At 48.5% G+C, this 26,839-nt stretch overlaps 2 protein-coding genes across 3 annotated transcripts in view; both read right to left on the bottom strand.

The window, feature by feature from the left end:
• SEC14L5 (SEC14 like lipid binding 5) overlaps positions 1-1,924 on the bottom strand; it is a 66,292-nt gene extending 64,368 nt beyond the window's left edge. Inside the window, exon 1 of one of the 2 annotated variants that reach the window (XM_084818876.1) lies at positions 1,584-1,924. The gene's annotated coding sequence lies outside the window, so the exon portion shown is untranslated. The remainder of the gene's footprint in view (positions 1-1,583) is intronic. The other variant, XM_084818878.1, reaches the window with a different exon arrangement.
• Positions 1,925-9,458: 7,534 nt separating this feature from the next.
• LOC146336738 (syntaxin-binding protein 4-like) overlaps positions 9,459-26,839 on the bottom strand; it is an 87,074-nt gene continuing 69,693 nt past the window's right edge. Inside the window, exons 17-22 of the mRNA XM_084818872.1 lie at positions 24,194-24,382; positions 21,832-21,948; positions 19,948-19,997; positions 19,550-19,689; positions 13,432-13,489; positions 9,459-10,340 (exon numbers count right to left, since the gene is read on the bottom strand). Coding sequence (XP_084674998.1) covers positions 10,235-10,340; positions 13,432-13,489; positions 19,550-19,689; positions 19,948-19,997; positions 21,832-21,948; positions 24,194-24,382 — 660 coding nt within the window. The 3' untranslated portion in view covers positions 9,459-10,234. The remainder of the gene's footprint in view (positions 10,341-13,431; positions 13,490-19,549; positions 19,690-19,947; positions 19,998-21,831; positions 21,949-24,193; positions 24,383-26,839) is intronic.

The raw sequence follows: 26,839 nt of genomic DNA, 5'->3' as shown, positions 1-26,839 counted from the left end.
GCGCACGCCCCGAACATTATTGCAGTTATTATTATTACCGGGACGCGCGCGCGGCCCGAACATTAATGCAGTTATTATTATTACCGGGACGCGCGCGCGCCCCGAACATTAATACAGTTATTATTACTACCGGGACGCGCGCGCGCCCCGAACATTATTGCAGTTATTATTATTACCGGGACGCGCCCGCGCCCCGAACATTACTGCAGTTATTATTATTACCGGGACGCGCGCGCGGCCCGAACATTAATGCAGTTATTATTACTACCGGGACGCGCGCGCGGCCCGAACATTAATGCAGTTATTATTATTACCGGGACGCGCGCGCGCCCCGAACATTAATACAGTTATTATTACTACCGGGACGCGCGCGCGCCCCGAACATTATTGCAGTTATTATTATTACCGGGACGCGCGCGCGGCCCGAACATTAATGCAGTTATTATTATTACCGGGACGCGCCCGCGCCCCGAACATTACTGCAGTTATTATTATTACCGGGACGCGCGCGCGGCCCGAACATTAATGCAGTTATTATTATTACCGGGACGCGCCCGCGCCCCGAACATTACTGCAGTTATTATTATTACCGGGACGCGCGCGCGGCCCGAACATTAATGCAGTTATTATTATTACCGGGACGCGCGCGCGGCCCGAACATTAATGCAGTTATTATTATTACCGGGACGCGCGCGCGGCCCGAACATTAATACAGTTATTATTATTACCGGGACGCGCACGCGCCCCGAACATTATTGCAGTTATTATTATTACCGGGACGCGCCCCGAACATTAATGCAGTTATTATTATTACCGGGACGCGCCCCGAACATTAATGCAGTTATTATTATTACCGGGACGCGCGCGCGGCCCGAACATTAATGCAGTTATTATTATTACCGGGACGCGCGCGCGCCCCGAACATTAATGCAGTTATTATTATTACCGGGACGCGCGCGCGCCCCGAACATTATTGCAGTTATTATTATTACCGGGACGCGCGCGCGCCCCGAACATTAATGCAGTTATTATTATTACCGGGACGCGCGCGCGCCCCGAACATTATTGCAGTTATTATTATTACCGGGACGCGCGCGCGCCCCGAACATTATTGCAGTTATTATTATTACCGGGACGCGCGCGCGCCCCGAACATTAATGCAGTTATTATTATTACCGGGACGCGCGCGCGCCCCGAACATTATTGCAGTTATTATTATTACCGGGACGCGCGCGCGCCCCGAACATTAATGCAGTTATTATTATTACCGGGACGCGCGCGCGCCCCGAACATTAATGCAGTTATTATTATTACCGGGACGCGCGCGCGCCCCGAACATTATTGCAGTTATTAATTTCGCAGGATTAGATTATTTATTCGGGCTAAATAATCACGCCGTCGTCGTCATTTCCCTCAGAAGGGCTCCCAGGGAGAGGTGAAGGGTGGGGAGCGGGTGTCGGCAGCACCGCTCCCGGCGGGAGCTGGGGAGGGGAGACAGACGCGGCGGCCGCCCCCCCCGCCCCCCCGCTCCCCCGTCCCCGTCCCCGTCCCCGGTTCCTCCCCTCACTCACTCACTCACTCACCATTCATATCGAGGGACAGCCGAGAGGAAGCCCCGCGGGCAGACCGAGCGCCGCCGCCTCCGCCGCCGCCATCCTCCTCCGCCTTTGGGAGGTTCGATTTACCTCAGCGAGACGGTTCTCCACAGACAAGGCGGCAACGGGGGGGGGGGGGGCGAGAAAGAAAGAAAAAGGGGCGGGGGGAAAGAAAAGGCCGGCCGGCCGGCGCGCTTTAGCCAATCAGCGGCCGGCTAAGCTCGCACGCGCTGCAGGCGGCCGGCCTCTCGCGCGCTCCGGCCGTGTCTTGCCAGCGCTGCCGACGCCCCCTCGCTGCTGCTGCTGCTGCGAAGGACGCCCCGCCCACTGCGCGGCCAGGCCGCGCCCACCTGAGGGGGAGCGGAGCGAGCGCCGCCGGCTTGGCGGGCTCCGCCCACCGACCGCAACCGGCCAGACGACTCCGCCCCCTCAGGCAGGTGGCAGATTTCGTAGGAGACTTTAGCGCGGCGCTGTCGTAGCGCGGGGAGATGCGTGTGTGTGTATGTATACACACACACACACACACACACACACGCCCGCGCCTAAAAGCAAGATAGAACGGCTGGCGGGGAATTTTTGAAATGTATGTTGGGGAGGATGTAAAAGCCGGGCCGGAATGGCCCCTTGGTTTAAGAAAAGCATGCCCCAAATAGTGGCGTGTGTTAGAGACGCTGGGAAATAATATTTCAGGACTAAAACCGTTGCAATGTTATATTTGTTGTTCAGTCCTTCAGTCGTGTCCGACTCTTCATGACCCCATGGGCCACAGCACGCCAGGCCTTCCTGTCCTGTGCTGTCTCCCGGAGTGTGCTCAAGTCCATATTCATTGCATCGGTGATCCTATCTAGCCATCTCCTCCTCTTCCGTCCCCTTCTCCTTTTGCCTTCAATCTTTCCCAGCATCAGGGTCTTTTCCAGGGGGTTTTCTCTTCGCATTAGGTGGCCAAAATATTTGAGATATTGGACACCTTCCGACCTGAGGGGCTCATCTTCCGGCGTCATCTCTTTTAGCCTTGTGATACGTTCCATGGGGTTTTCTTGGCAAGAATACTGGAGTGGGTTGCCATTTCCTTCTCCAGTGGACCACATTTTGTCAGAACTCTCTGCCATGACCTGTCCGTCTTGGGTGGCCCTGCACGGCATAGCTTATGGCTTCACTGAGTTACGCAAGCCCCTTCGCCGCAACAAGGCCGTGATCCATGAAGGGGTGCAATATTATATTATTAGCCCCATAATGCCCAGAGTACATCCGGAATGGAATGGCCCGGAACGGCCACTTCCGAATGAGCCAAGTCAACCGAACTCGCCAGTCGCACGTCACTGCATGGCAGGGATGCAATCAGACACAAAATGCCCACAGAAACCACGTTCTGATACCTGTTCCGGACAGCTATGGTCCACATTCTCGACTGGTGAATTTGGTTGATTTGGCTCACTTGGAAGTTCTCGTTCCAGGATGTTTTTTGAGAATGTGGACTATTGGCTGGAATGGGTATCCAGATGTGGGTTCTGTGGACATTTTGTGGGTTACTGTATCCCTCCCATACGGTCATAGAATCATAGAATAGTGGGGTTGGAAGGGGCCTACAAGTCCATCGCGTCCACCGTGTGTGACTGGTGAATTTGGCTCATTTGGAAGTGGCTGTTTTGGGCTACTCCGTTCTGTTCCACATGTGTTCTGGGCACTAAGGGGTTAACAGAGTGCTGGACTGGATGGGCTATTAGTCTGATCCAGCATAGCTCTTCTGAGGTTCTTGTGTTCTTACATGTATATAAACATACACGCACACACGCGTGTGCGTGCGTGTGTGTGTGCGCGTACATATGTATGTTGTTAGGGTTAGGGTGTTTAGCCATTTAGGGTGCAATCCTGTGCATGCTTACATAGAAAAATATCCTGGCTGGAGAATGATGGCTGTTGTAGGACATTCTTCTGTCTAAACATGCCTAGGATTATACCTTTAGTTAAAGGAGAAGCTTTAGGAGAAGGGTTCTGATGGCAGGTGACAGTAGTTATTGGCATGATTTGTTTATTTTTTTATTTCTTTAGTTATAGTCAACCCATCTTTGTAGAGCCAAAACCTCAGAAGATGGTTCACAACAGGGGTGTAAACCCCAGGGCCATACTGAATGTTGGAGAAGCTCCAGCGGGGTGGGGGGATGACTTTCCAGTGTTGGGCAGGACCGAAGGCAAAAAGGAATGTTGCCAAAACCACCAGCATATTGTAGTTTAAAGCTGTTACTGCTAGTAACTATGCCTTAGCGTCAAAGTCAAAAATCTATTTAATTATTGCAGCTTCAAAACCCTGATGTGTGGAGAGGGAGTGCGTAGCAATACATTTCAGACCAGAAATTAGCTTCCATGATTTCATTGGTATCAAATCAGCTTGTGCTGATGAACTTACCAGGTTGTCCATACCTGTCCATTTATTTTTGCATCATGCCCCAGCCTGATGCCTTACAGATGTGTTGGCCTACAACTCTCGTGATGCTGGCTGGGGATGATGGGAGGTATAAGCCAACACATCTGGAAGACACCAGGTTGGGCAAGGCTGCCCTAATAATTTAAGTCCACATAGGACTCAGAAACAGGCACAGCACATGGCACGATCAGTGCTGCCACCTGCATTGGGGGTGCCCCTTTAAAAAGTGGCTCGGTCTGAGAGCTGCCATTTTCATTTCTCACAATGCCCGTGACATAGTGTCACTCTGGGCCTCCTGGGAAATCTAAAGGGCAGCTCCCAGACAAAGCTGCCTGGAACTGATTAAACTGCCGTTGTCCATTCCTGCTGCCACCAGATAAGCTTACCGGGGCCTAGTGACACAGGAGGGGGCTCACCAAAAGGCACGTTGCTGAGAGCCTCCTCAAACATGGAGCCAGCACTGCTCAGACATAGAGGATTTGATCCTCCCCTCCTTGCAGTCCACGAAGAACTTAAAGAGAGCTTATTTATTTATTCCATTACATTTCTATGCCGTTCAAAAGCTGAAGCCCTCTGGGTTGCAGGCTTTGGGTTGCAGCGAGACTCCATGTCACGGCCCACGCAACACAACCCCCATTCTTCGCAAAGGAGTTTGTTCGATGCTGCAGTCTGCCCCGCCAACTCTTTCATTACTCTTCCAATCCTGAGTTGACAGAAAGTCATCATATTGCTGAAGGACTAAATCCTGTGACCATCCTATCTTGCTTGCCATTCTCCTTCTAAACATATTTCACAATGCAAAGAAAATCACGGTGCACTGCTTTCATCATTAAGCAGATGGGCTGTTTCCAAAGAACCTTTCGTTAATTGCCTTTGCTGAATTACGAAAACCGTCGCTGCAGCTATGGTTTTCTGGGCAACCATCTGTGTTCCTGGTGCTCAGGAGGGGACCTTACAATCGTAACAACACTGAGTAGGAAAGACATCCCATTGAACACATAGAAGCATAATTTCCCATTGCATAAAACTCTACACATTGGCTTCTTTTGTGCCACCGTTGCTGCTCTGCAAACAGGTTTTGCAGGGTTTTGAAGAACTATAAAAAAACCTGCAAAACGTCTTTACCAGGGGCAGTAATAGGATGAAAGAAATGAGTGAGTGCACAATGGAAAATTATGCTTCCATCATTCGTCACCTTTCTTAAAAACGATTGTCTGCCTCCAGCCTAGCAGGGAGAAGGACAAACTGACCTAAGCAAATGTGCTGCTTCCCACATATTCATCACATCTGCCTGGCATCAGCCTTCATAAAACAACCCAGGAATGCCTTGTGCCTAGGTTGTTTGATGCAATGTCCGAACCTGGAACTCTGGGTGGTTGCAGGATAAATAACTCAGAGTTTTAACCCATGGTTTGTTCTTGGGTTAAAACTCTTGGTTGTTTGCCCCTCAACAATCCAGAGTGCTGGGTTTGAACATTGCATCAAACAACCCAGGAATGGGACGTTCCTGGGTTGTTTGATGCAATGTTTGAACCCAGAGCCCGGGATTGTTTTAACCCAGCAACAAACCATGTGATGTTCCTGGGTTGTTTATGAAAGCTAAGGCAAAGCAGAAGCGGTAAATATGCAGGAAGCTGCATGCTCGCTTGCGCCAGGCCAGCACAGCCCCACCAAGTCATGGGTTAAGGAACCCAAGAATTGGCATTCCATGCGAACCAGGTCAATGCCTCTTTCATACTACCTTCATCCTGACCTAATTCTTGCTGAACTGGTAACTGTGTCTACACTCGAGGCTATACCATTTCAGATTCCAGGTGGGGATGTAGATGACTGAATTCTCCACCTGCTAAAAAAGATAAAAATCCATCCCCATAAAAAATGAGTGTGTCAAACAGAAAAGTCAAGTCTAGCTAATTTTCTGTATGCAGAGAATTTTATGTATGGAGGAACATTCTAACCTGCAAGCCTCCACCTGCAGTCTGAAGTGGTACAGCCCCCCTCCCAACAGATTAACTCGGGTGGCCTATTTCTTACCAGCTCACTGACAGCTAGGCCACTTCTCCAGCCCCAAAACAGTTCTGCCACCCGGGGCCGGGGTTTCACTGGAGACAGGGCTCTCATTGTGGCTTAGGGCTGAGACCGCACACTGAAAACACGGGAAATAATAAAGAGAATGCCTCTGAGTAGATGTAACATTCCTTTCCCTCACCACTGACTTCAACCAGTTGGTATTAGGAATAAGAGATGCCAGGGCGGAAGGCAAAAAACTACAGAGGGAGAAAAATGAGACACATTTATTTAGATGAATGAGTGGTTAGAATTCTGGAAGCATGTTTCTAGGTCAGGGGTGCTTAACCTCAGGCCTCCAGGCTGGCCCGGCCCTACCATGAGGCAGAGTGAAGCAGCTGCCTCAGGCAGCAAATTTTCGGTCTCATAAAAGAGCAGCAAACTGTTAGTTATTTACCTTGTTATTACTGTATTTCCACTGGAGGGGGAGAGGTGCTTATAGCATTTTCTGCCACATGTTCCAAAATAATTCAGTTAACTTTGGGTACTACACACCTTGACTTGGGTGGATGGAGAGCACCATTTGCTGCTCTACCTCAGGCAAGAAAATATCTTGGACCGGCCCTGCCTACAGGCCAAATCCAGCCCTCTGGGCTTTCCCAGAAGGCCACACGTTCTTCCACTGGCCCCTCCGCCTTTCCCACGACCACCAATGTTTGGTTTCCCACAACCACCCAACTTTTGCATAGTTGCTCCCCATTCTAAAAGACTGAAATGCCTCTTTTAAGGCTTAGTGACTGACGGTAAGAGCTTCAAGATAAAATATGCTGGGATTTCTGGTATTCTGGCAATGCCGCTTTTGCCTTCAGCCCCATCCACCCCACCCTGAGAGAGCTTCTCCAAAACTGAATTTGGCTGAAAGAGGTTCACCTTCCCTGTTCTAGGGCATACCAGACTCCTGTTCAAGTTGGATGTTCAACAAGGCAGATTTTTCCCCTGTGGTGAAGTTTATCCACCGTTGCCAGTTCAGTCTTCACTGAGTCATACCTTCGAACAGGTGACTTGCACTTGAGGGCCTGAGATGCTGAAGAGTACACCCTTTTGCTGTGCTGTGGTTTGATCACAAAGAGAAACATGTTCTCAGGGCTTCTTGCAATAAACCATTTGTTTTGCATCCTGAGAACCTGTTTCTCTTCTTTGTGATTTACTTTGGATGCTCACCTCCTTATGTTTTCTTCTACTGTGGTTTAACCAGGCTGACAAAGGAAAAAGTCAATCCAAACTTGAGATAAATCCCTGAGAAAGCAACGTTCACCCCTTGGTATAGCAACATAAGGTTAACATTTAATGTACATACAAGCTCTACAGAACTATAGATTGGTGTATCTACTGCTTGAAAGGAGGGGAGTACAAATATATTAATACATATTTTAATTAATAAAAAGAAATATAAGGATATGCCTGATATAGACCCCTTGTTTTTAAAAGGTTCTTTTGTTTCAGAAGTTTTTTAAATGTGGGGTTATGGGCGGACATTTGATCCACCTCCCTGTAAACCGTTGCTTCTGTGTGGTACAGTTACATTTTGAAGAGCATTATTCATGTTGTTTTAAAATATTCTGTAGATTCCCTTGACCACTTGTTAGGCAGTAAACATATTTTAAATAATAATCGTAAGAATAGGAAGCCTAAACCAATTAAATGGACAGATCAACTATATATAGCTGATAGCTCTTTACAGGACACTCCTATGCATGTCTCCTTGGAAGTAAATACCACTGATTTCAATGAGTCTTAGGGCTCCTTCACATGGAGCTTTTATCCTGTGATTGCGATTGCTTCTTCATGGAAGTTTGCGGGCTCTTTACATGACACCGTGACCCTCCAGGTAGGGAAGGCAGAGAATTCCGCCACGGATTTCAGTGAGGCCGAATGCACTGGCATTCGGTCCCCCGAAACCCGTGGCAGAACAGCCTCCCCCCCGCCCCCCCCGTGGAATCCCCCCCCGGGATGAAGCTTACCTGGGGCGGATGTTCCGCCTGCGGCGGCTCCGGCAGCAGTTCTGGCGGCAGCTGGTCTCTCGGCCGGCTGCTGCGGACACAAATGGCGGCCGCCGTAGCAGCCGCCATTTGCGTCCTGCCAGGCTGCCGTGATAGGCTACGTAAGTATTTACATAGCCTATCACGGCAAAGAGCAGGGGTGCAAAAGGCGGCCGCTACACCGTTTGTGTAGCTGCCTTTGCCATGATAGGCTACGTAAATACTTATGTAGCCTATCACGGAAAGAGCAGCAGCGCAAACGACGTAGTGGCCGCCGTTTGTGCCCCTGCTCTTTGCCGTGATAGGCTATGTAAATACTTACGTAGCCTATCACGGCAGCCTGGTCGGACGCAAATGGCAGCCGCTACGGCAGCCGCCATTTGCATCCACAGCAGCTGGCCGTGGCTGGAACTCCTACTGTGGATGGCCCTGGCTGGCGGCTCCGTGGAGCCGCCATGGAGCAGAGCCGGCCCAGCGAGGATTCCAGGGGGAGGGACGGCGCGCCTCCCCCCCACTGCGAATCCAAGCTGCAAAAAGGTAAGTGACTTTTGTACATCCCTCCAGGGCGTCTCCTGCACTAAATGCCCTTTGTTCCATTTTTAAATAGATTGCAGATAATGAGCTATCAAATTACCCTGTTGTGTTCTGCTTCAGTTTCCTCTGTGAAAAGAGTTAAAGCTGCAAGAAGAGGAGCAAAATCAGTGAAAGATCATGGAAGGCTCAGCTACAGGGGAGAAGGAGCGGGGAAGGGGTGCGGGGAAAGGAAGTATTTGAAAAACGGAATCACTGTGATCCTGCATTTAAAACGGAAGCAGAAAGCCCTGTTTTAAAGGCAGGATTTTAGGCTGGTGTAGAAATGCCCATGCACCCAGATAAATGTGCATAGGATTGCAGACTTAGTGCTAGAACTGTTTCCATGTGTGCCTGCCTGCTCTCCCTGCATAATCTATAAACAGATTTTACAAAAACACCATAAGCCTCCGGTACTCTCTCCTCCCAAAAAAACGATGATGGAAAAAAGTGCCCCCTGAAATATCTTACCACTCAAGGTGATCCCTGAAATACCTTACCAGTTAGGGAAGTGGGGATTGTTAACCTAATGAGGAGTGGGGGGGGGGCATGCAGCACTGGACTCCTTTGATCTGGCCCGCCTTTTGGAAGCATCAGTATACATTTCGATTGCAAAAGTTCACCAGAACATATTTTATACACTCAAATGCAGAAACCCAAGTCTGAAGTCTGCAATTCTGAATTTTCACAATCTGGCCAAATTTCATATTTAAGAAACTGCATATGGGCAGTTACAAATCTTGCAAATTGGTTCATTTGAAACTACCATCCCAGACTGGTTACATTTACCCAGAGATTCACAGCCAACAAACAGGACACCCATTTGGAGGTTCAGCAGTCTCAAAAGCTGTATCTTCATTTTATTTGCCAGAACTGTGTGCTCACATCAGATCTCTGTCATATTCTTTGCTAGACACATAAAAAAATAGTCCCTAATTATTGTATTATTTCCCTCAATTTTTTTTACACCGAATTGCTATTGAGATGGGTTGTCCAGGAAGCCCTCCTCAGTCTTAATACAGCATTTGGAGACTCATATTGCTTTAGTTATTTAGTGCATCTGCTTTCAGGGATGTTTGCCATGCAACCATCCTGTTGTCATCTTATTGTTCAAGTGGTACAGTTCAAATAAGCCTTTACACAATTGACAGAGAGAGGAGAGAGAGAGATGCATCCAAAGACAGAGCTAATACAGAGCTACTGAGGAACAGCTACACCAACCTATTGCCAGAAAAATGTATTTTGGTTGTTTGTGGGAAATGTGAAGATCTTCTAGGTACCCCCTGCTGTTTCTGTAACTCTACGCTACCAGTTCTCCCTCCCCCTGCCTGGGAAGTTCAGGCATTTCACAGCAACACTTTCCCCTAAAGCTGCAAAATGAGGGAGATCAGCCTTGTGTGTAACAATAAAGAGGTGGCCATCCAGAAGAGAGGATCGTTGCTTACTCTTGGATGGGTCAAGAGAGTTGCTGTTCTTAAGAAGAGAAATGTGTGTAGCGTTCATCTCCTCAGCTTGTGTCCTTCTGTTTCTCCCTCCAAATCAGAATTGTCTAGGTTTTGAATATACAGGCTCAAGAATAGGACTCTACTGTGGCAGGAAGCTTATGCAGGCTTCTCAAAAGGATCCTTGGAGGTGTTCAGGGACTGAAGATTGTCATCGCTGCTCTGGCTCGGAGGAGGGGGCCACGTCATCTTCTGGTGCAGGTGGCTAGAAAATGGAGAACAGATGTAATTCCAGGGTCATGAGATGGAGTCACACAACAACATAGGCAAAAGGAACTGGAAAAATATTCTGGCATTTTCACTTTGCCCCATGATACAAGATGGTGGAAGCTTGAGGAGTTAAAGCAGAAGTGGGCAAACTTTTTTTCTGTTGGGGGTTTCACTCCCTCATGGGTAATCTGTCAGGGGTGGTGGGTGGGCCAAAGCCAGTGGGGGAGGGGAGGGCCAGAGCCAAAAGTGGGTGTGTCACCCCTTTTCTTCTCTTTCTCCCACCCCTTTCTGCCACTTTCTTCTCTCTCTTTTCCTCTTCTTCTCCATGCAGTGGGATGCTAGGGAAGGGACACATCTTGCCAGAGGTCTGAAGTGATCGCATGCATAAAGGCTCATGAAATCAGGTTGAGGGCCACATGAAATCAGGGAGAGGTTGCCCTCTCCTTGGTTAAAGTGAGTTCCATCACCAACCGGTGGAAGCTGGTAGCTCCGATGTCAGTGAGGCGATGAATCCACTCTGGGTTTTAGCCAGAGCCAGTCAGAACTCTAAAGGACCTGAAAGCACCTTGGATAGCTCCTTTAGAGTTCTGACTGCAATCTGGAGCACCACCGCCCTGTCCAGTCTCTTGACCCCTTTACCCCAAACAGCAGCGAAAACACTGCACCTGAAAAGTGCTTTTTAAAAAAACCCAGTGATTTCTGCTAACAACTCCAGCAGGGCCAGCGTCAATAGTAGGCATAGTCGGGCAGCTGCCGGGGACCCACACCCCAGCAGGGGCCCACTGGCAAGAGCCCCCTAGACCTGTTTCTCCTTTTCACCATTGCAACCTGCTTCTTTGCCTGCCTCTCGCTCTGGCCCAGATGACAATGGTGGCGGTGCAAAGGAGGAGCAGGAGATGTCTCTGCCGACTTGCTCAAGGGCTCTCTGCCTGCCAACCAAGCAAGTGGGAGCAATACTGAGAAAGAGGAGGGGATGCAAGAGCAGCTGGTGACAATGGCAGTGAGAAGACAGACTCACTGAGGGAGGGGCCCATTGAGGGTGTCTTGCACAAGGGCCCTCAGAAACCTGGAACCAGGAGAACCGACCTTTTTGCATGGGTCAGCGTCATCAGTCACCTGCTGAGGCCCACACTCCTGCAAGGGGGCCCAGTGCTGGACCCCAGGAGAACCCACAGGCCCTTCTCTTCCTCGTGACTGCCTTTTTACCTCCCATCTCCAAGTGAGCAAGCAGTGACAGAAATGAAGAAATGGAACAACACCCTCCACTCTTCCTGTGCTCTCTGGTCTGGAAGGTTGTGTGGATGGAGCTCAGAGGGAGAGGATAACTGTGACAATTGGGGGGGCCCCTCAGGACATCTTATGAAGCCCTCCCCAACACAACTCCCCCTCCCTGGTGCACCATTTCTAATTGTGACTAGGAATGGATGAATGTGTCCATTTCAGTTCCTCCCCATTTCTCATTTTTCCAATCTTAAATTCGGTTCATCTCAAACTATTTTTTTTCTTTCCTTGCATGAAAATGTGTATGTATTTCTCCTAATATGGTCATTTTTGTATTCAGTTCTGCCTAATATGCACAGTTTGTCTAATATAATGTATTCCTGAACGTTATTTTCATGGACATATGCATTTTTGCATGCATTTCTTCCAAATGCACCCATTTTCATATGCATCATTTGCACTGAGAGCTCCACTGCAAATGTCAGAGAAGTGCAAATTTTGTAGGATATGCAAGTTCTGGTTCGTGTAGTGGTTCGAAATTAGGTAACTTCACGTTCAAATGCCCATTGAAAGAATTTCTCCCCGGGGTCTGTCTGTGACAATCCCAAGCTGCCATTTCCACCCGCCCTCCCTTCCATATTAAAAAGGGATTGAGAGGAGGGAAAAAATGCATGCAGCTGATCTCCGTCATAGGGGCAGACTGAATGGCAAAGACATTCTGTTTCAGGAAGCCGTGGGTGGTCTGGCAGACTATCCGGATATGAGAAGAGATGTGTTTGATCTATAATAAACTCAAATGCATTTTCAATCACATTTTCAAAGAACCTTTGATAACTCAGATAACCAGGGGGGCGGGGAAGAGAATTCACTGATCCTAGTGCAAATAATTTTCAGCATCCAATTAAGATCCATTTGAGGGTCATGTGCCCACATTACCCTGTCCTTAGAAATACCAGGATCTTTATGTCATTGCCTACTTTGTAGTCTTCATTTCCGATTGCAACAGTTTAAAGATGTGATTTGATCCACGTTACCCTTGCCTTTCCTCCCTTTCCACTCTCTCTCCACTGTCAAATTTTAAATTGTAAGCTCCTTGAGGCAGGGACAAGGCTTTCCTGATTATGCTGTAACTCTCCGTTGTACACCGATGGTGCTATGTAAATAGGAAGAATGCAGCCAGGACGGTGTTTATTCCTCACATCTGTAACTGGACCATGCAAGCATGCGATACGCTACCAGGCACAGGATTCAGAATCAGGGGACATGGGAGAAGAGTAAGTTTCTAGTCCTTATGGCTGTGCTTCATCATTCTTGGTGAAATTTCAGAATCCAGGGTGGAGTAGAGGGAATGAACAACCAGAGGTCCTGGTTTTGACAGTGTGCATGTAACAGAAAGAGTTGTGGGGGACACTGCCGGCTTCAGGTTTCTGAGGACCCCTTGGGCAAGACATCCTTGATGGCCCCCTCCCTCAGTGAGTCTACCTTCTCACCGCCATCGTCCCCAGCTGCTCTTGCTCCTCCTCCTCTTCTTCACCATTGCTCCCACGTGCTTGCTTGACAGGCATAGAGCCGGTGAGCAAGCCAGCCGTGGCATCTCCTGCTCCTTCTTCTCACTGCCGCCATTGTCTGGGGCAGAGCGAGAGGTGGGTGAAGAAGCAAGTTGCAATGGCGAGAGGAGGAGCAACTCTAGGGGCTCTTGTCAGCGGGCCCCTGCTTGATTGTGGACCCTTGGCAGGTGCCCAACCATACTGACCCTCAAAGGGAAATATGACAGTAAGAGGGGCCAAGGCTTATTCTAAAGGAGCTCTGAGGGGCAGAGGTGACCCAGAAGCTGACTATTAAGGAGAAGCTGCCTAGGTACTCACTGTTTGTGGTCTGGGGTTGCATCCCCACCTGGGCAGTCATCCCAGTCATGCAGTAAAGCTGTCAACACAAGCAAAAAGTGCAGAAGGTCAGAAAGCACCATCATGTCCACATAAAACACTATCCACTGCACCAAGTGGGTATAAAATGCCAGCAGTTCCCAAATTAGCCTCTGAACTAAAGTTTTTTTTTAAGGATTTTATTATATATCCAAAAAAAAGAAGACACCCCCCCCCCCAATGCAACAATGAAAACCCACTGAGAACAGTCCCCTAAGAACTGGGGCACAATGGGTTGTTGCAAAAAAAAAAAAGCTTAGTAAATACAATACAGTACGATACAATACAATACAATGCAATGCAATGCAAACAAACATGCTGTATAATCTTTGTTTAGGTGTTATAATGTCCAGATGCTCAGAGCAGAAGGAGGCATATATTATGGTAAATCTGGTTGTGATGTATGTGGAATAAAACTCCTCCATATGGCATCAAACCCCTCACCCACTCGCTTACAACCCCCTCTGCCCCACCTACCGGCTAGTGTCCAAGCCCCCTCCCCTCCTGACAGTGGCATTGTTGAGAAGAGTTCCACCTGGGCATGGGCCCTGGAACTTTTGAGCTGTGCCCCGGATGTTTTGAGCTGTCCTAATTGCAATTTTTTAAAACATTTTCCCATTGACTTGCATTGGAAAACAGAAACAGCCATAACTTTTTAAGTTTGTAGGATAAATACATGCAATTTGGAGACCTGGTAGCCCCCATGGAGCTGATTGAACTTGCCTAATTTCAGGCAGTTGTGTCCAGTGGCTTTTGTGCTATTTGTGCAGAAATATGTTTGAGCTCGTGGAGGCGCTCCTTTTCCCATCTCGATGCTTGTTTCACCTTGCTCTCATTCCCTGATGTGAGTGTGGGTCCCCCCCCGCCCACAACAGGAAAAAGTGCTCATTTTTCAAAGCACGCACCCAACTGCACACTTTCCCCCATTGATTGAAGTGTGAAAATGCATTCATTTTGGAAAATGTGATTTTGAAATGCACATTTTTCAAAAAGGATGCATTTTGTGAACGTGGTTGCAAGCTTGGAAATATGCAAGTGTTTCCCAAAAAATGCATTTGTGTTCAGGGTTGCAAGTGGGACATTTTCATCCTCTTTTCGTACTTCAACAAAATTGTCATACTTCCCTTCTGACAGTGGTAGGTGAGAGGAAGACAAGAAGGTGTCCCTCTCTTCTTCCTTCCTCCTCTGCCTGACTCCACTAATAGCAACAAGCTAGGTGCCAACAGGTTGCTTTCGAACTGTGGTGCTGGAGAAGACTCTTACGCGTCCCCTGGACTGCAAGGAGGTCAAATCAGTCCATCCTAAAGGAAATCAACCCTGAGTGCTCATTGGAGGGACAGATAATGAAGCTGAAGCTCAAATATTTTGGCCACCTAATGCGAAGAGAAAACTCTCTGGAAAAGACCCTGATGCTGGGAAAGACTGAAGGCAAAAGGAGAAGGGGACGGCAGAGGATGAGATGGCTAGATAGCATCACCAGTGCAATGAATATGGACTTGAGCACGCTCCGGGAGAGACCAGCAGACAGGGAGGCCTGGCGTGCTATGGTCCATGGACACGACGTGACGACTGAACAACAAGGTGCCAACAGCACTGGGAAATGTTGGTTTCTCAGTGCTCCCAACCTCATCAGTAGTGCTGGGAAAATGACATTTCCCAGTGCTACTGATGCCTGCTCCTGTAGCAGCACCAGTGCCAGGTACCGGGGGGATGGATGTGTGTGAAATATACACCTCTTGCCCCCATGAGAGCTAGAGCTGAAGCAGCAGAAGCGGCAGCAAGGTAGGCGGGAGGGTTTTTCGAAGCTAATACGGGGACTATGGGAGGGATTGGTTCACACCGGGGTCTGATTTTGGCTCACAATAATTAAAGCTATTTCACAGTTTTAGAGTGGGGGGAAATAGCTTGGTTTATTCTAAGCTGATCTGAGGAGAACCAGGAAAGAGAAGGGTTCATTCCCCCATCACTAATCTAAACAGAGCCCATGTTTGTTTGCGTTTGTGTTTGTTTTATGTCCCGCCTTTCCACCGGTATGCTAACACTGTTGCCACTGCTCAATTCAGTTTCAGCAATTCCGTACAAAATCACAGCCGGCGCAAAAGTTGCTGGGCGAAAGGGGAAGGGCAGTGGCTCACGGGTCGAGCACCTGCTCGGCGTGCAGAAGGTCCTAGGCTCGATCCCCAGCAACTCCAGGTGGGGCTGGAGTAGACCCCCTGTCTGAAACTCCAGAGAACCAGTCAGTGTAACGATACTGAACCAGAAGGGCCAATGGTCTGCTTAGTATCAGGCAGCTTTCTCTGTTGCTATGGACAATTATTGCAGACAGAAACCTAGAGAACTGGAGATTAGCAGCAGAAGTGATGGGAAAGCAGGGGCAGAGTTTCTTCTCCCTTCTCTCTGCTGCTGACGATTGGTGGTTTTCTGATCAATGGGACAAGAGTGGCAGCTAGGGATGCTGGAGAAATCTGTTTGGGGGGTGGGGTTCAATGGGCTTTCCTAGGTTCAGCCCCACAGACTTCGTTCCGATTCCCGCCACAGTGCCTGACTCAATTTGCATGAATCGCTCAGAAAGTTGTGCAAACTCCTCAGAAATTTGCACAAATTGCAGAACCGGGGGCGGGGGGAGATGCGCAAGAAAGGTTCCCAGAGCTTGGGAGGAAAGCCACAGCTCAGCTTGCAAATGCAAAGCAAGTCGTACATGCCGTGAAGCTCCATTGAGTCAAAAAAGAACTGGTTTTTCCAACGATGGGCATCCCTAGTGGCAACACAATCACATTAAAACTTTAACCCTTTCTGTGAACCTGCTTACATTGCCACATCTCGCAACTGAGAAATCCTGCAAATTTTAGCTTTGCAGGTAAAGGTAAAGGTGTCCCCAGCCAGTCGTGTCCGACTCTAGGGGGTGCTGGGAATTCCCAATTAGAGGTTTTTCTAGCCTCTCTATGGAACCCAGGTTTCCATAACGTGAAGCCATGACAATTAAAATCAGCTTAAACAGTGACACACTACAATTTCCTCTGTCCTCTGAAGAGGCAGAAATGGTGAGGAAGAGGCAATAGTCGGGAAGAAGAGGAGACCCCAGGAACATGTAGGCAAGTAGCACATGTGGCAATGAAACATATATCCTGTGTTACGGTACGAGTTGTCTTCATTAGAGTGAGATGTAATTATTACACTGTATCTTTCCACCCCCGTCAGCTTAAGTGGAACTAGGGATGAGTACGTGGGCTAGCTTTCAGTGGCAGGGTTGAGTCTTTTTATCTGGGATGTTTCCGAGTACAATTGCACAGAGCACAATTACCGCATCACTAACCACAGTCATAGGGACATCAGAGAAATCTGCAACGGAGCCAAATGAGTTTGGATTGTCATGAATCCGACCCGCGGATCCCACAGCAGACCGGCTTTCCCCATCAGGCAGATTCTGCAGGCTTGCAGACTGCTTTCCTAACTTTCCCAATTTTTGTGCAAATTTCATCACAGAAAAATATGCATTTAAAAAAAAAAACAAATGGCCAAAAATGCACATTTCCCCCATAGGCTAAAGCATATGTGCATATATTCATGCCCCCACGCCCACACACAAACACACTGGGGCAGTTGGGTCCTTTCAGACTCTGGATTTAATGATCTTAAAGAACCACCCCTCCCTCTTTGGATGGTACTGTGTCTTAGTTCACTTGACTAGGGCCTTACTCAGCAAATGACCAGGCAGAACCCTCCTGTTCTTGGGGTTCTGCCTGGTCATTTGCTGAGTAAGACCCTAGTCTGCCCCAAAGTCCTGCCCTGATGGTGCTACTATACATACACACACAAACACACACACGGAGAGAGAGAGAGAGAGAGAGAGAGAGAGAGAGAGAGGTGGAGGAACCACTTCTTCGTGATGTGCCAACAGAGTGGGAGACTGTCAGTTGGGGAGGAAAGACCCCTGCAAACGAACCTGTCAGTGTGGTCCCGATGTTCACCTGTACACCTGCTCCCAAGCAGCACAGAACCACACTACAGGGAGGTGATTCTCACATAGGAGGTTTTAAGAGGTTTGATCTTTGGGTAAGGAGGTGCCACACAGCACAGTCCTCACGTTGCTTGATTCACCAATTCAGCACGGACCCATCCCAGAAATTTGTATTCCACAGGTCAATGTGGTGGATAGGTTTTCTAAAGCTGAACTATGAGCACATGCCTACAGATTGGTTGAATGCGTGCGGTGGCTATTTTGCAGACGAACAGGATGCAGGGCAGCTGTGACATCCTCGGGATGCACAGGACTCCTGCTTGTTGTTTTGAATGAGAGGCTCCCCTGGTGCCTACACTGTGGTCCTCTCGGTGCCTGCTGAAGGCCTTTTGATTTCCCCAGGCCTTTCACTCTCACCATCTTTTACTGCTTTGTAGATCTTGCACAACTTACTGCTGTTGCTTTTACTCCAGTTTTACACTGTTACAGGCTTCATCTCATTTTAGGATTGTATGTGGGTGTTTCCATTCTTTTTCTGGTTGTAATTTTTATTTTAAGCTACCCAGAGAACCTTGGTTATTGGGTGTTCTCTACATACGGTAAGTCAGGGCTGCAGTACCCCCCCAGCCCACTGAGCTCCCCAACCTGGTGGCGCTATGGGTTTCACCAGGGGGCAGGGCTTGATTTCCAAGAGTAGCCGCTCTTCCCAGCGCCGGCTGAGTTGCTCACCAACATCATTGGACCCGTAGAGAGCCTGGTGGGGAGCAACTCGACCCCCAGCCATATATTGTTTTACAACAGGGGTGCAGGTCAATAAAGGCACAATCCTACAGGGATGGCCATAAGCCTCTGAACCCGGCAGAGTGGGGGGAGCGGTGGAGGTGATCGTCACCTCTGTGTTCCTCCCACTCTGCATTTTGGCTAGGCAGGCTTTTTCATCTATCTAGCTGGGGCACATTGGAGCAGGGGAGAAAGAGGCTTGGGAGGCCTGAGGATACATCATAAGCTGGCCTCCCCAATCCCCTCCCTTGCACACCTGCTGACACATACCCCTTCCCTCCTTTCCGAGGTCCCTTCTGCTGGCTCGGAGAGGCAGCTGGCACGGTTCTGGCTGTGAGAGGGAGGGGAGTTTGGATTCCTGGGTCTGAGGTTGGAGCGCTGACTCCAACCTCGGATCCAGGAATCTGAACTATCCCTTGGTCACCCAGACTCTGTCTAGGGGCCATAGGATTGCTCCCTAAATAAACAACATTTAAAAAAATAAAGCAAGCAAGCAACTTGCAGGTCCTTATAGGCATGGAGAACAAAACATATAGACAGTGACTTATGAAGGATAAGGGTGTGTGAGTGAGTACCCTTCTCCAACCAGGCACTTTCCAGATGTGTTGGACTACAACTCACATCATTCCCAGCCATAGTAGTGAAGTGGTATGATTTGAGGTGCAGGCACTCATCGTGACACTGCCCAAGGAGAGCCCAAAATTGCAGGCAACTGTGTGGATCCATATCAACGATCTTGTTCGAGAAGCTTTCTCCACCAGGAACAGGTGCTCTGTAAAGCCAATGGGTCTGAATTGCCCATTCGAGACCAAGCCCCCCCCAATACTTTACATTACACCAGGGAACAATATATTGTTGCTGGGAAAATTCACCCCTGCCCCTCCGCCGCCCCAGCTACTGTGAGGATTGCAGCTAAGTTCAGAGGGAACAGGGAATTCTAGCGGGGTGGGGGGCAAATGGTGTCAGCACCCCTGCTAATAAAAAGTGCTGCAAACTGTGGCTTCGCTACACCACTGCCCAGCCAGCATTGCCAACGGAGAGCACATCTGGACAGCACTAGGCTGGGAAGGGTAGGGTAGAGCAGCCAGGAATACAGCTTCAGCACGTTGGACAAGGCATATTTGCCAAAGGGATGGAAGAGATCAGCTGGGCTTCATCCATGCTTCCCGAGCCCAGGACAAGGCCCCAGTGCAGGAATGCCCATAGAGAAGAGGGTGGCCTTTGCTCCTCCTCTGTAACAGGCCTGCTTCCTTTAGATGAGCTGCACACTCACCAAGAACGTTGGCTGCTTTCTCTCTAGAAGGGGACGTTAAAAGAACTTACCATCCGTTGTAGCATTAGACAGGGAGATGGGTTCCAGTAGTTCATTTGCCTCAGCTATCAACAAGCCCGCAAGATCTGAAGATGGGAGAGAGGCTTCCGAGGTTCTCCCTGTTTTGCCCTCATCTGCTTGTCGGTCAACTCTTGCAAGAAAGAACAGATCTTTTTTGAGATTTCCATGCCAGATGTTCCAGGTTCCAGTCTCACCCAAGCCACCAACTTGCCAGGTGGCCTCTATGCAAAGCCTCTACGGCTTCAGTCTCGCTGTCTGCAATATAGGGAAAATGCTGGCCTACCTTACAGGGTTGTTGGAAGGGTTACTGAATCTACACAAAGTGCTTTGAACGCTCCTAAAGCACTCTATGCAAATGCTAAAGATGATTGCCAAGAATGCTTCTCACCTCTTCTCCTCCGGTAATGCGCAGGGTGTGCTCAAAAGCTTATGGGCATTCTGGGTGGGGGAAAAAAGTGAGGAAAAGGGGGTCTCAGTATTACTGGAATGAAACTTCCATCTGCCCCAGGGCGGGAGGCTGTTGTTTCTTGAATGCTTTTGAAATTCACTGCCCTTGCTGCTAATCCCAAGGAAGACCTCTGTCAGTCCATAGCAAAAAGCAAACAAACAGCTTAAGCGAATTGATCAAAGCCATTTAAACCATACTGATTAATCCTGATGCTAAAATCTAGCTACAGGAAACAAAGGAGAGTAATGATCACTAGGAGAAAAACAATAACCCTCTTCTGACATGTCTCCCACCACCGATATACCCTAAAACCAATTAAATTCTCCAAGTGCCAGGCCTCATGCAGCCAAAGCTGTGCCATCCACATGTGACACAGAGTTATCAGCAGACTCAGGGGCACACCAAGGAAGCCAGCATGGTTAGGGTACCGGACTGGGACTCAGGAGGCAGGGCTTCTAGTCCCCACTCGGCCATGAAGCTCACCGGGTGACTGCAATGCGCTACATGTGGGGCTGCCTTTGAAAACGGTCCGGAAACTTCAGCTGGTCCAAAATAGGGCAGCAAGATTGTTAACAGGGACTGGCCTGCGAGCTCATATTACGCCAGTACTTTTCCAGCTGCACTGGCCGCCGGTCCATTTCCGGGCCCGATTCAAAGTGCTGGTGTTAACATTCAAAGCCCTTAACGGCTTGGGGCCAGGTTACCTGAAGGATCGCCTCCTCCCATATGTGCCTGCCCGGACCTTAAGATCATCGTCAGCGGCCCTTCTCCGTGAGCCCCTGCCAAAGGAAGTGAGGCGGGTGGCTACTAGGAGGAGGGCTTTTTCTGTTGTGGCGCCCCGGCTCTGGAATGAGCTCCCTAGTGAGGTTTGCCTGGCGCCTACATTGTACTCCTTTCGGCGCCAGGTGAAGACCTTTTTATTCTCCCAGGCATTTTAGCTTTCTAAATTTTTATCTTTGCTGTTTTAAATCTGTATTTTAAACTCGTGTACTGCTGCTAGGTTTTATTGTGGTTGTATTGTTATATTGTGGTTTTAATGTTCTATATATTTTAAATGGTTTTATTGTGTGTTGTTTGGTTTTAGTTTTTGTGAACCGCCCAGAGAGCTTCGGCTATTGGGCGGTATAGAAATGAAATAAATAAATAAATAAAATAGGCCAGTCACCCTAACCTACCCCACAGGGTTGCTGTGAGGATAAAATGGAGAGGAGGAAGACCATGTACGCCACCTAGGATTCCTTGCAAGATATACATGTAATAGTACGCAAAAAAAATTAAGTTTGTGGAAGTCCAAAAAATAATTCTGTAGAGAAAAAAAAGACTAAAGGGACAACACTCTCCCCCTGCAACCAAACAGACCAACGAGGACTGAGCATGCTCAGTGACCAGAGAACGCTGAGCATTTCATGAGGGGGACAGAAAACCAGGGTAGATGGGAATGGAATGGAATATCCAGCAAGAGGACACAGCTTGCTGGCTGGCATGCAGAAGAGGAGCACTCCATATCGCAACATTTTTTTTTCGGTCTCACATTATTACTACTACTACTACTACTAGTAGTAGTAGTAGTATTTACTACATTATTGCTACTACTGTTATTATTGCTCCTACTATTAGTAGTAGTAGCAGAAATAATAATACTATGAGTAGTATTATCTGTGGTGTAGATATGCCTTTAGAGCAGCATGTGATAAGCCAATAAACCCCTCAGGCAAAGCAACCTTCCCAGTGGTAATGTACTCATCCATTCTCTTGCTCTGTAGGTCATGATCAGGTGAACAAGATACCCAACTCTAAATGGCTGCTGACATTTCAACACCTCACCTGCACAAATAGGAGCAGCTTCCTGTTGTAGATTTCCAGGCATTTCCGGGCGACCTCAGATTTTCTCAACCGCCCATCAACTAGAGAAAGCTGCTTTTTCAGCTCTAGGACATCGCTCTGATTTGGAGAGAAAACAAGAGGGAGAAGAAGAGAACGACTGGGGCAAAAGAAGGTAACTTTCCCAAAGGAGAAACCATGGGCATTGAGGCTATCTAATGTCAGGATTGATTCTGAGTGTATGGAGATAGTTAGCAGTTCAGATTCAGAAAGGGAACAGCCAGAACCGGGGGAGGCATCTTCCCGAGTGAGTTCAGATATGGATAGGCGTGCTTCTCAGGATGCTAACACTCAGATGGCTGGTGCGGGGTGTGACCTGAGGGCTGCTAGACTGCAGAGCAGGGCTAAGCGGGAAAGGTTAGAGGGGAACTCAGACGGTCGACCTGGTTGGCGATGCATGAGGGTTGACTTAGGGGAGCATCACTGGAAGGGAGGGGCATCCCTCCCTAAGTTATTCTAGCCAGAAAGTTCTTGTTTCAAACTGCTGGCAACATCGCAGCTCCCATTTGGATCCCCTGTTGTCATTTCTTTGTAGCCTGAGAGTCTTCGAGGATTTGCACCTGTAATGAACCTGCTGATAGTGAATTAAAGGCGTGAGACTGAAGCCTCTCTTGTGTGTGTGCATGAGGAAGGAGGCGGCCAAGGGAACGTGACATCTAAAGGGCTCTGTTTGCTACCTGGAAGGATGGGCTGTAATCTCTCACCATCTCTCCCAGTGGTGTTACTATACATTTGAGTCCCATTTAGTCATCAGGTTATATAAACATACACACATCAGAACATAAGAAGAGCTGTGCTAAATTAGAACGAAAGCCTATCTCTTCCACTATTCTGTTCATACAGATGCCCATGGGAAGCCCACAAGCAAGACATGAGCACAATGGCACCCTCCCAGTTGCGTTCCCCAACACCTGGGATTGAGAGGCATACTGCCTCCAGTACCAGAGATGATATATAACCATCATAACTAGTAGCCATTGATAGCCTCATCCTCCAGGCATTTGTCTAATCCCCACTTGAAGCCATCTAAGTTGGGAGCTATCCCTAAATCTTGTGGTAGCAAAGTCCATAGTTTAACTATGCTCTGTGTGAAGAAGTCGTTCCTTTTATCCTGAATCTTCTACTATACAGTTTCATCGAATAACCCCTACTGAGTTTTAATATTATCCACTTTCTCCACCCAATGCATAATTGTAAACACCTCTATCATGTCTCCGCTTACTCACCTTTTTTCTCAGATAAAGAGCCTGAAATGTTGTAACCCAGTGGTCCCCAACCTCAGCAGGCACATTTGGAATTTTGAGAAGGTGTCATGAGTGCTCTCACAAAATGTCTGCCATAGAAGTTTTCAAGTACAGCTTACCCCAGATGATAGGATGATGGAGAACAGGTTGCAACCCTCCTCTGTGGGACAACTGTTTAGGCACTTGAAAAGTGCTATCATATCCCCCCTCAGTCTTCTCTTCTCAAAGCAGAACATACCCAGTTCCTTCAATCTTACCTCAAAGGACTTAGTTTCTAGTCCCCTGATCATCTTTGCTGCCCTTCTCTGAACTCATTCCAATTGATCTGAATCCTTCTTAAAGTGTGGTGTCCAGAAATGGACACAGTATTCAAGGTCAGAGGAGACAATTCCGGACTACATGGACCAATAGTCTGAACTCCCTAAGTTTCCTTTAGGGATGTGGTAGAGAATAATTCAGTTTGCATCTTAATGCATATTTACCTATTTTTGCTCTTTCAGACCTTTGGAATTTGCACTTTTGATTGGAATTCTCCAATAAAAAAATGCATACAAAAATGTGCATATTAAGGAAAATACCATTTAAAAATGCACTATACTGGGAAAATTGCTTGCCAAAACTGTGTTTATTAAGCAAAATGCATACAGAAATATATGCTCAAAAATGTGCTCAAAAATGTTTAGGAATTTTCATGCAAACGTTTTCAAAAAATGCTCAAAGCTCAGGATGAACCAAACTGAAGACTGGACAACTTCTCAAAGTTTGACACAAACTGAACTTTAGGTTGGAAAAACTGAGAAAGGGAACCAAAACCAACAGATTTGTCTATTCCTAGTTTCCCTCCTATGAAAATCAACACCCCACCCCACCCCGCCATACACACATGCATGCACACCAGAAACATTAATTTACTAATACAAGCTCAGCCATCCTGGCACCCTCCAGAAGTGTTAGACTACAACTACCATCATCCACAGACTGAGGATGTAGCCCAACACCTCCAAAGGTTGTCAGGTTGGCGGGGGGGAGTGTACTAACATACCCTCTCGCTACGGACTGACCTCTACTTGAGAAGTCCACTTGGTTTTCTTCCCCACAAGCTGAGTTTTCAGCTCTGCGATCTCTGCCTCCAGCAAATGGATTACTTCCTCATAGTCTTCCTCTGCGCTGTGGGCCTGCCGCTGGGATGCTTCTGCCACCTGCAACTTGTTATGCAGACTTCGGTTCTCCGAGAGGAAGCCCAGTGCCTTCTACGATTGGGGAGCGGAGGGGGAGGGAGCGTGGAGAGAGAAGGGGATGGTATTGTCATCCTAGAATCAAATCATTTGCTGGATTGAAATCATTCATTTTATTCGATGTATAGCAGGGGTGTTGAACCTTTTCTAGCCCAAAGGCTGAGAAGCTCTTGGGGGCTGCATTCCAGCGTGGGGCGGGGCCAAAGGGAAAGGGGGCAGGACCCCAATCCCTCAGCTACTGGAATATTTTAGCTTAAGGGTGCAATCCTATGCATGTTTAGACAGAAAAAGTTCCTAGAACTCCCAGCATGCCCCAGCCAGCACTGCTGGCTGGGGCATGCTGGGATTTCGCAGACTTTTTTCTGTCTAAATATGCATAGGGTTGCACTTTGAAGTTCTTAGTGCCAGTAACTAAGCCGTAAGGGAGGATTTCAGCTTTCTCAAAAAGCGGGGGGCGGGGGAGATGCACAAAGGCTAGGAAACCACCAACCAATTGGTGGCTGGGGAGACGGGGTGTGTCCATGTGGGGAATCCTGGAGGGCCAGATTGGGACTATAGGTTCTGCACCGATGCTTTTCCCTGTCCACCCAAAATGCAGTCCCCACCAGTGCACACAGGTCTGGATTGTTCGATTGACTTTGACATAGTTCCCCTGATTTGCATGCATGTGCAGATATCCTGCAGCCGGGGAGCTACAGCAGGAGAGGGCTCTTGCCTGCATGCCCTGCTTGTGGGCTTCCCAGAGGCACCTGCTTGGCAACAGTTAGATGATCCGTCTCTGTGTGGACAGGTGGGGACAGAAGAGGTGGAGACTAGTTGCCAATGGAAACTGGTGGCTCCAATTTCAGTGGGGTTGCAACCCATTCTGGAATGCTGAAGGAGCTATCCAAGGTGCTGAACCTATTTGGGGGCTAGGGTTCAGAACCATGGATAGCTCCTTCAGAATTCTGGCTGGTTCTGACTGAAACCCAGGAGGGATTGACAGCCCCACCCGAAATCAGAGCCTCCCTGCATGGGGCCAGTGTATCAACTGAACCCATTCCAACCCCATTTCATCTGGCTACGCCTTGCACATGTTCCTGGCCACCCACATCCACTCTGAATTAAACGTTCTTGTGGAAGGAACCTGGACTTGAGCTTTGTCTCCTGGGGAAGGGAATCCCATTTTCTCCAGCTATTTCTTATTTACTGGTGTCAGGAGCACCCTAGCTGCCTCTTGCAGTCCGCACCAATAGCCCACCCAGGACACAGATGATGAGGAATTCTTTCCGAGACTTTATTCCTCTATTACTTTATGACTCTTTCAGAATACTAGTAGCTAGTGCCAAAGCAAGGGAAAGCACTGGGGAAAGATAGCTGAGTAGCCTAAACTCCAGGTAAGGCAGTTGGTCCCCATTTGAAGAAGAATCACAAGAAGACCCTGAACTTATGGGCTAGGGAGAGATCCTTCCTCTTTCCCTTGGGTCCTCAGGACGCAACCACTGTTTGTGCGCCAGACGAGTGCTACGCCTCCTTTTGATGCCCTCCATCTGTTGTTGCTCCCTGCATTTGCGCCGAGCATCCAGCAAGCCCCCCTCCAGTGCTCTCTCACTGCCAGGGTCACTATCTATCCCAGGAATGCTGGCAGGAGGAATCTTTGCCAGCTGCTGTGCTTGTGAGAGATGAGCGAGCTCCTCTCCCACTGACTGCTGTTCTTCCTCAGAATCAGAACTGCTCTGGGGCGCTATGGACTCAGTTTCCACCCTGACAACTGGGGACAGGCCCTATTTTCTGGATGCTGTCCCTGGTCAACCGCAGCCCCTCTTTTTTGCCATTCTGGGGGTGCCTTATTAACATGTTGACAGAATAAGTTCTAAGCATCATTCTATAGCAGGCTTCCCGAAACTGGTGCCCTCCAGATGGGTTGGGGCCACACCTCCCATTATCCCCAGCCAGCATGGCCAGTGATGGGAACTGTAGTCCAAGACATCCAGAGGGCACCAGGTGGTGGACAGTGGTTCTGCAAGGTTCTTCAACTCCCTCTCCTGGGTCTCTGAAAGTGACATTGCTGAGTGGGCGGGTGCCTCTTGTCTATACTTTACATGCATGCACATGTATCACTCACTAAGATCCTGAGCTGTGCAGAGCCCACCATTTCCCATGCTGCGGTTGCTTAGGAATATTTTGAACCACCGATCATCTATTCTCGGAAAATTATGTTTCAGTATATTTTTAACTCAAAGTACAAAACACCCTCTGAGCTCCTAAATGAGCAGAGAACAAGTGATTGCAGAGCAAATGAATTCAGCAGCCAGATGGCCAAGCAGAGCTTTCAGCAATATGTAGTATTAACTCAGGGATTGGGGAACAGGGGCTCATTCAGTGAGCTTTGGAAGGACGATGAGGGTGTTCACTGTTTTCATCTCTGAGATGCTAGAGGGCGTAGAATTTAAGAGCTGAGGAGCAGGCACCAAGCACATCTCTGTACACACT

The sequence above is a fragment of the Heloderma suspectum genome, chromosome 12, assembly GCF_057233095.1.
Source record: "Heloderma suspectum isolate Gila_16-S chromosome 12, 16-S_ref, whole genome shotgun sequence".
Classification (NCBI taxonomy): domain Eukaryota; kingdom Metazoa; phylum Chordata; class Lepidosauria; order Squamata; family Helodermatidae; genus Heloderma; species Heloderma suspectum.
The sequence above is the reverse complement of the archived record's forward strand: the minus strand, read 5'-3'. Positions and strand labels throughout refer to the sequence as shown.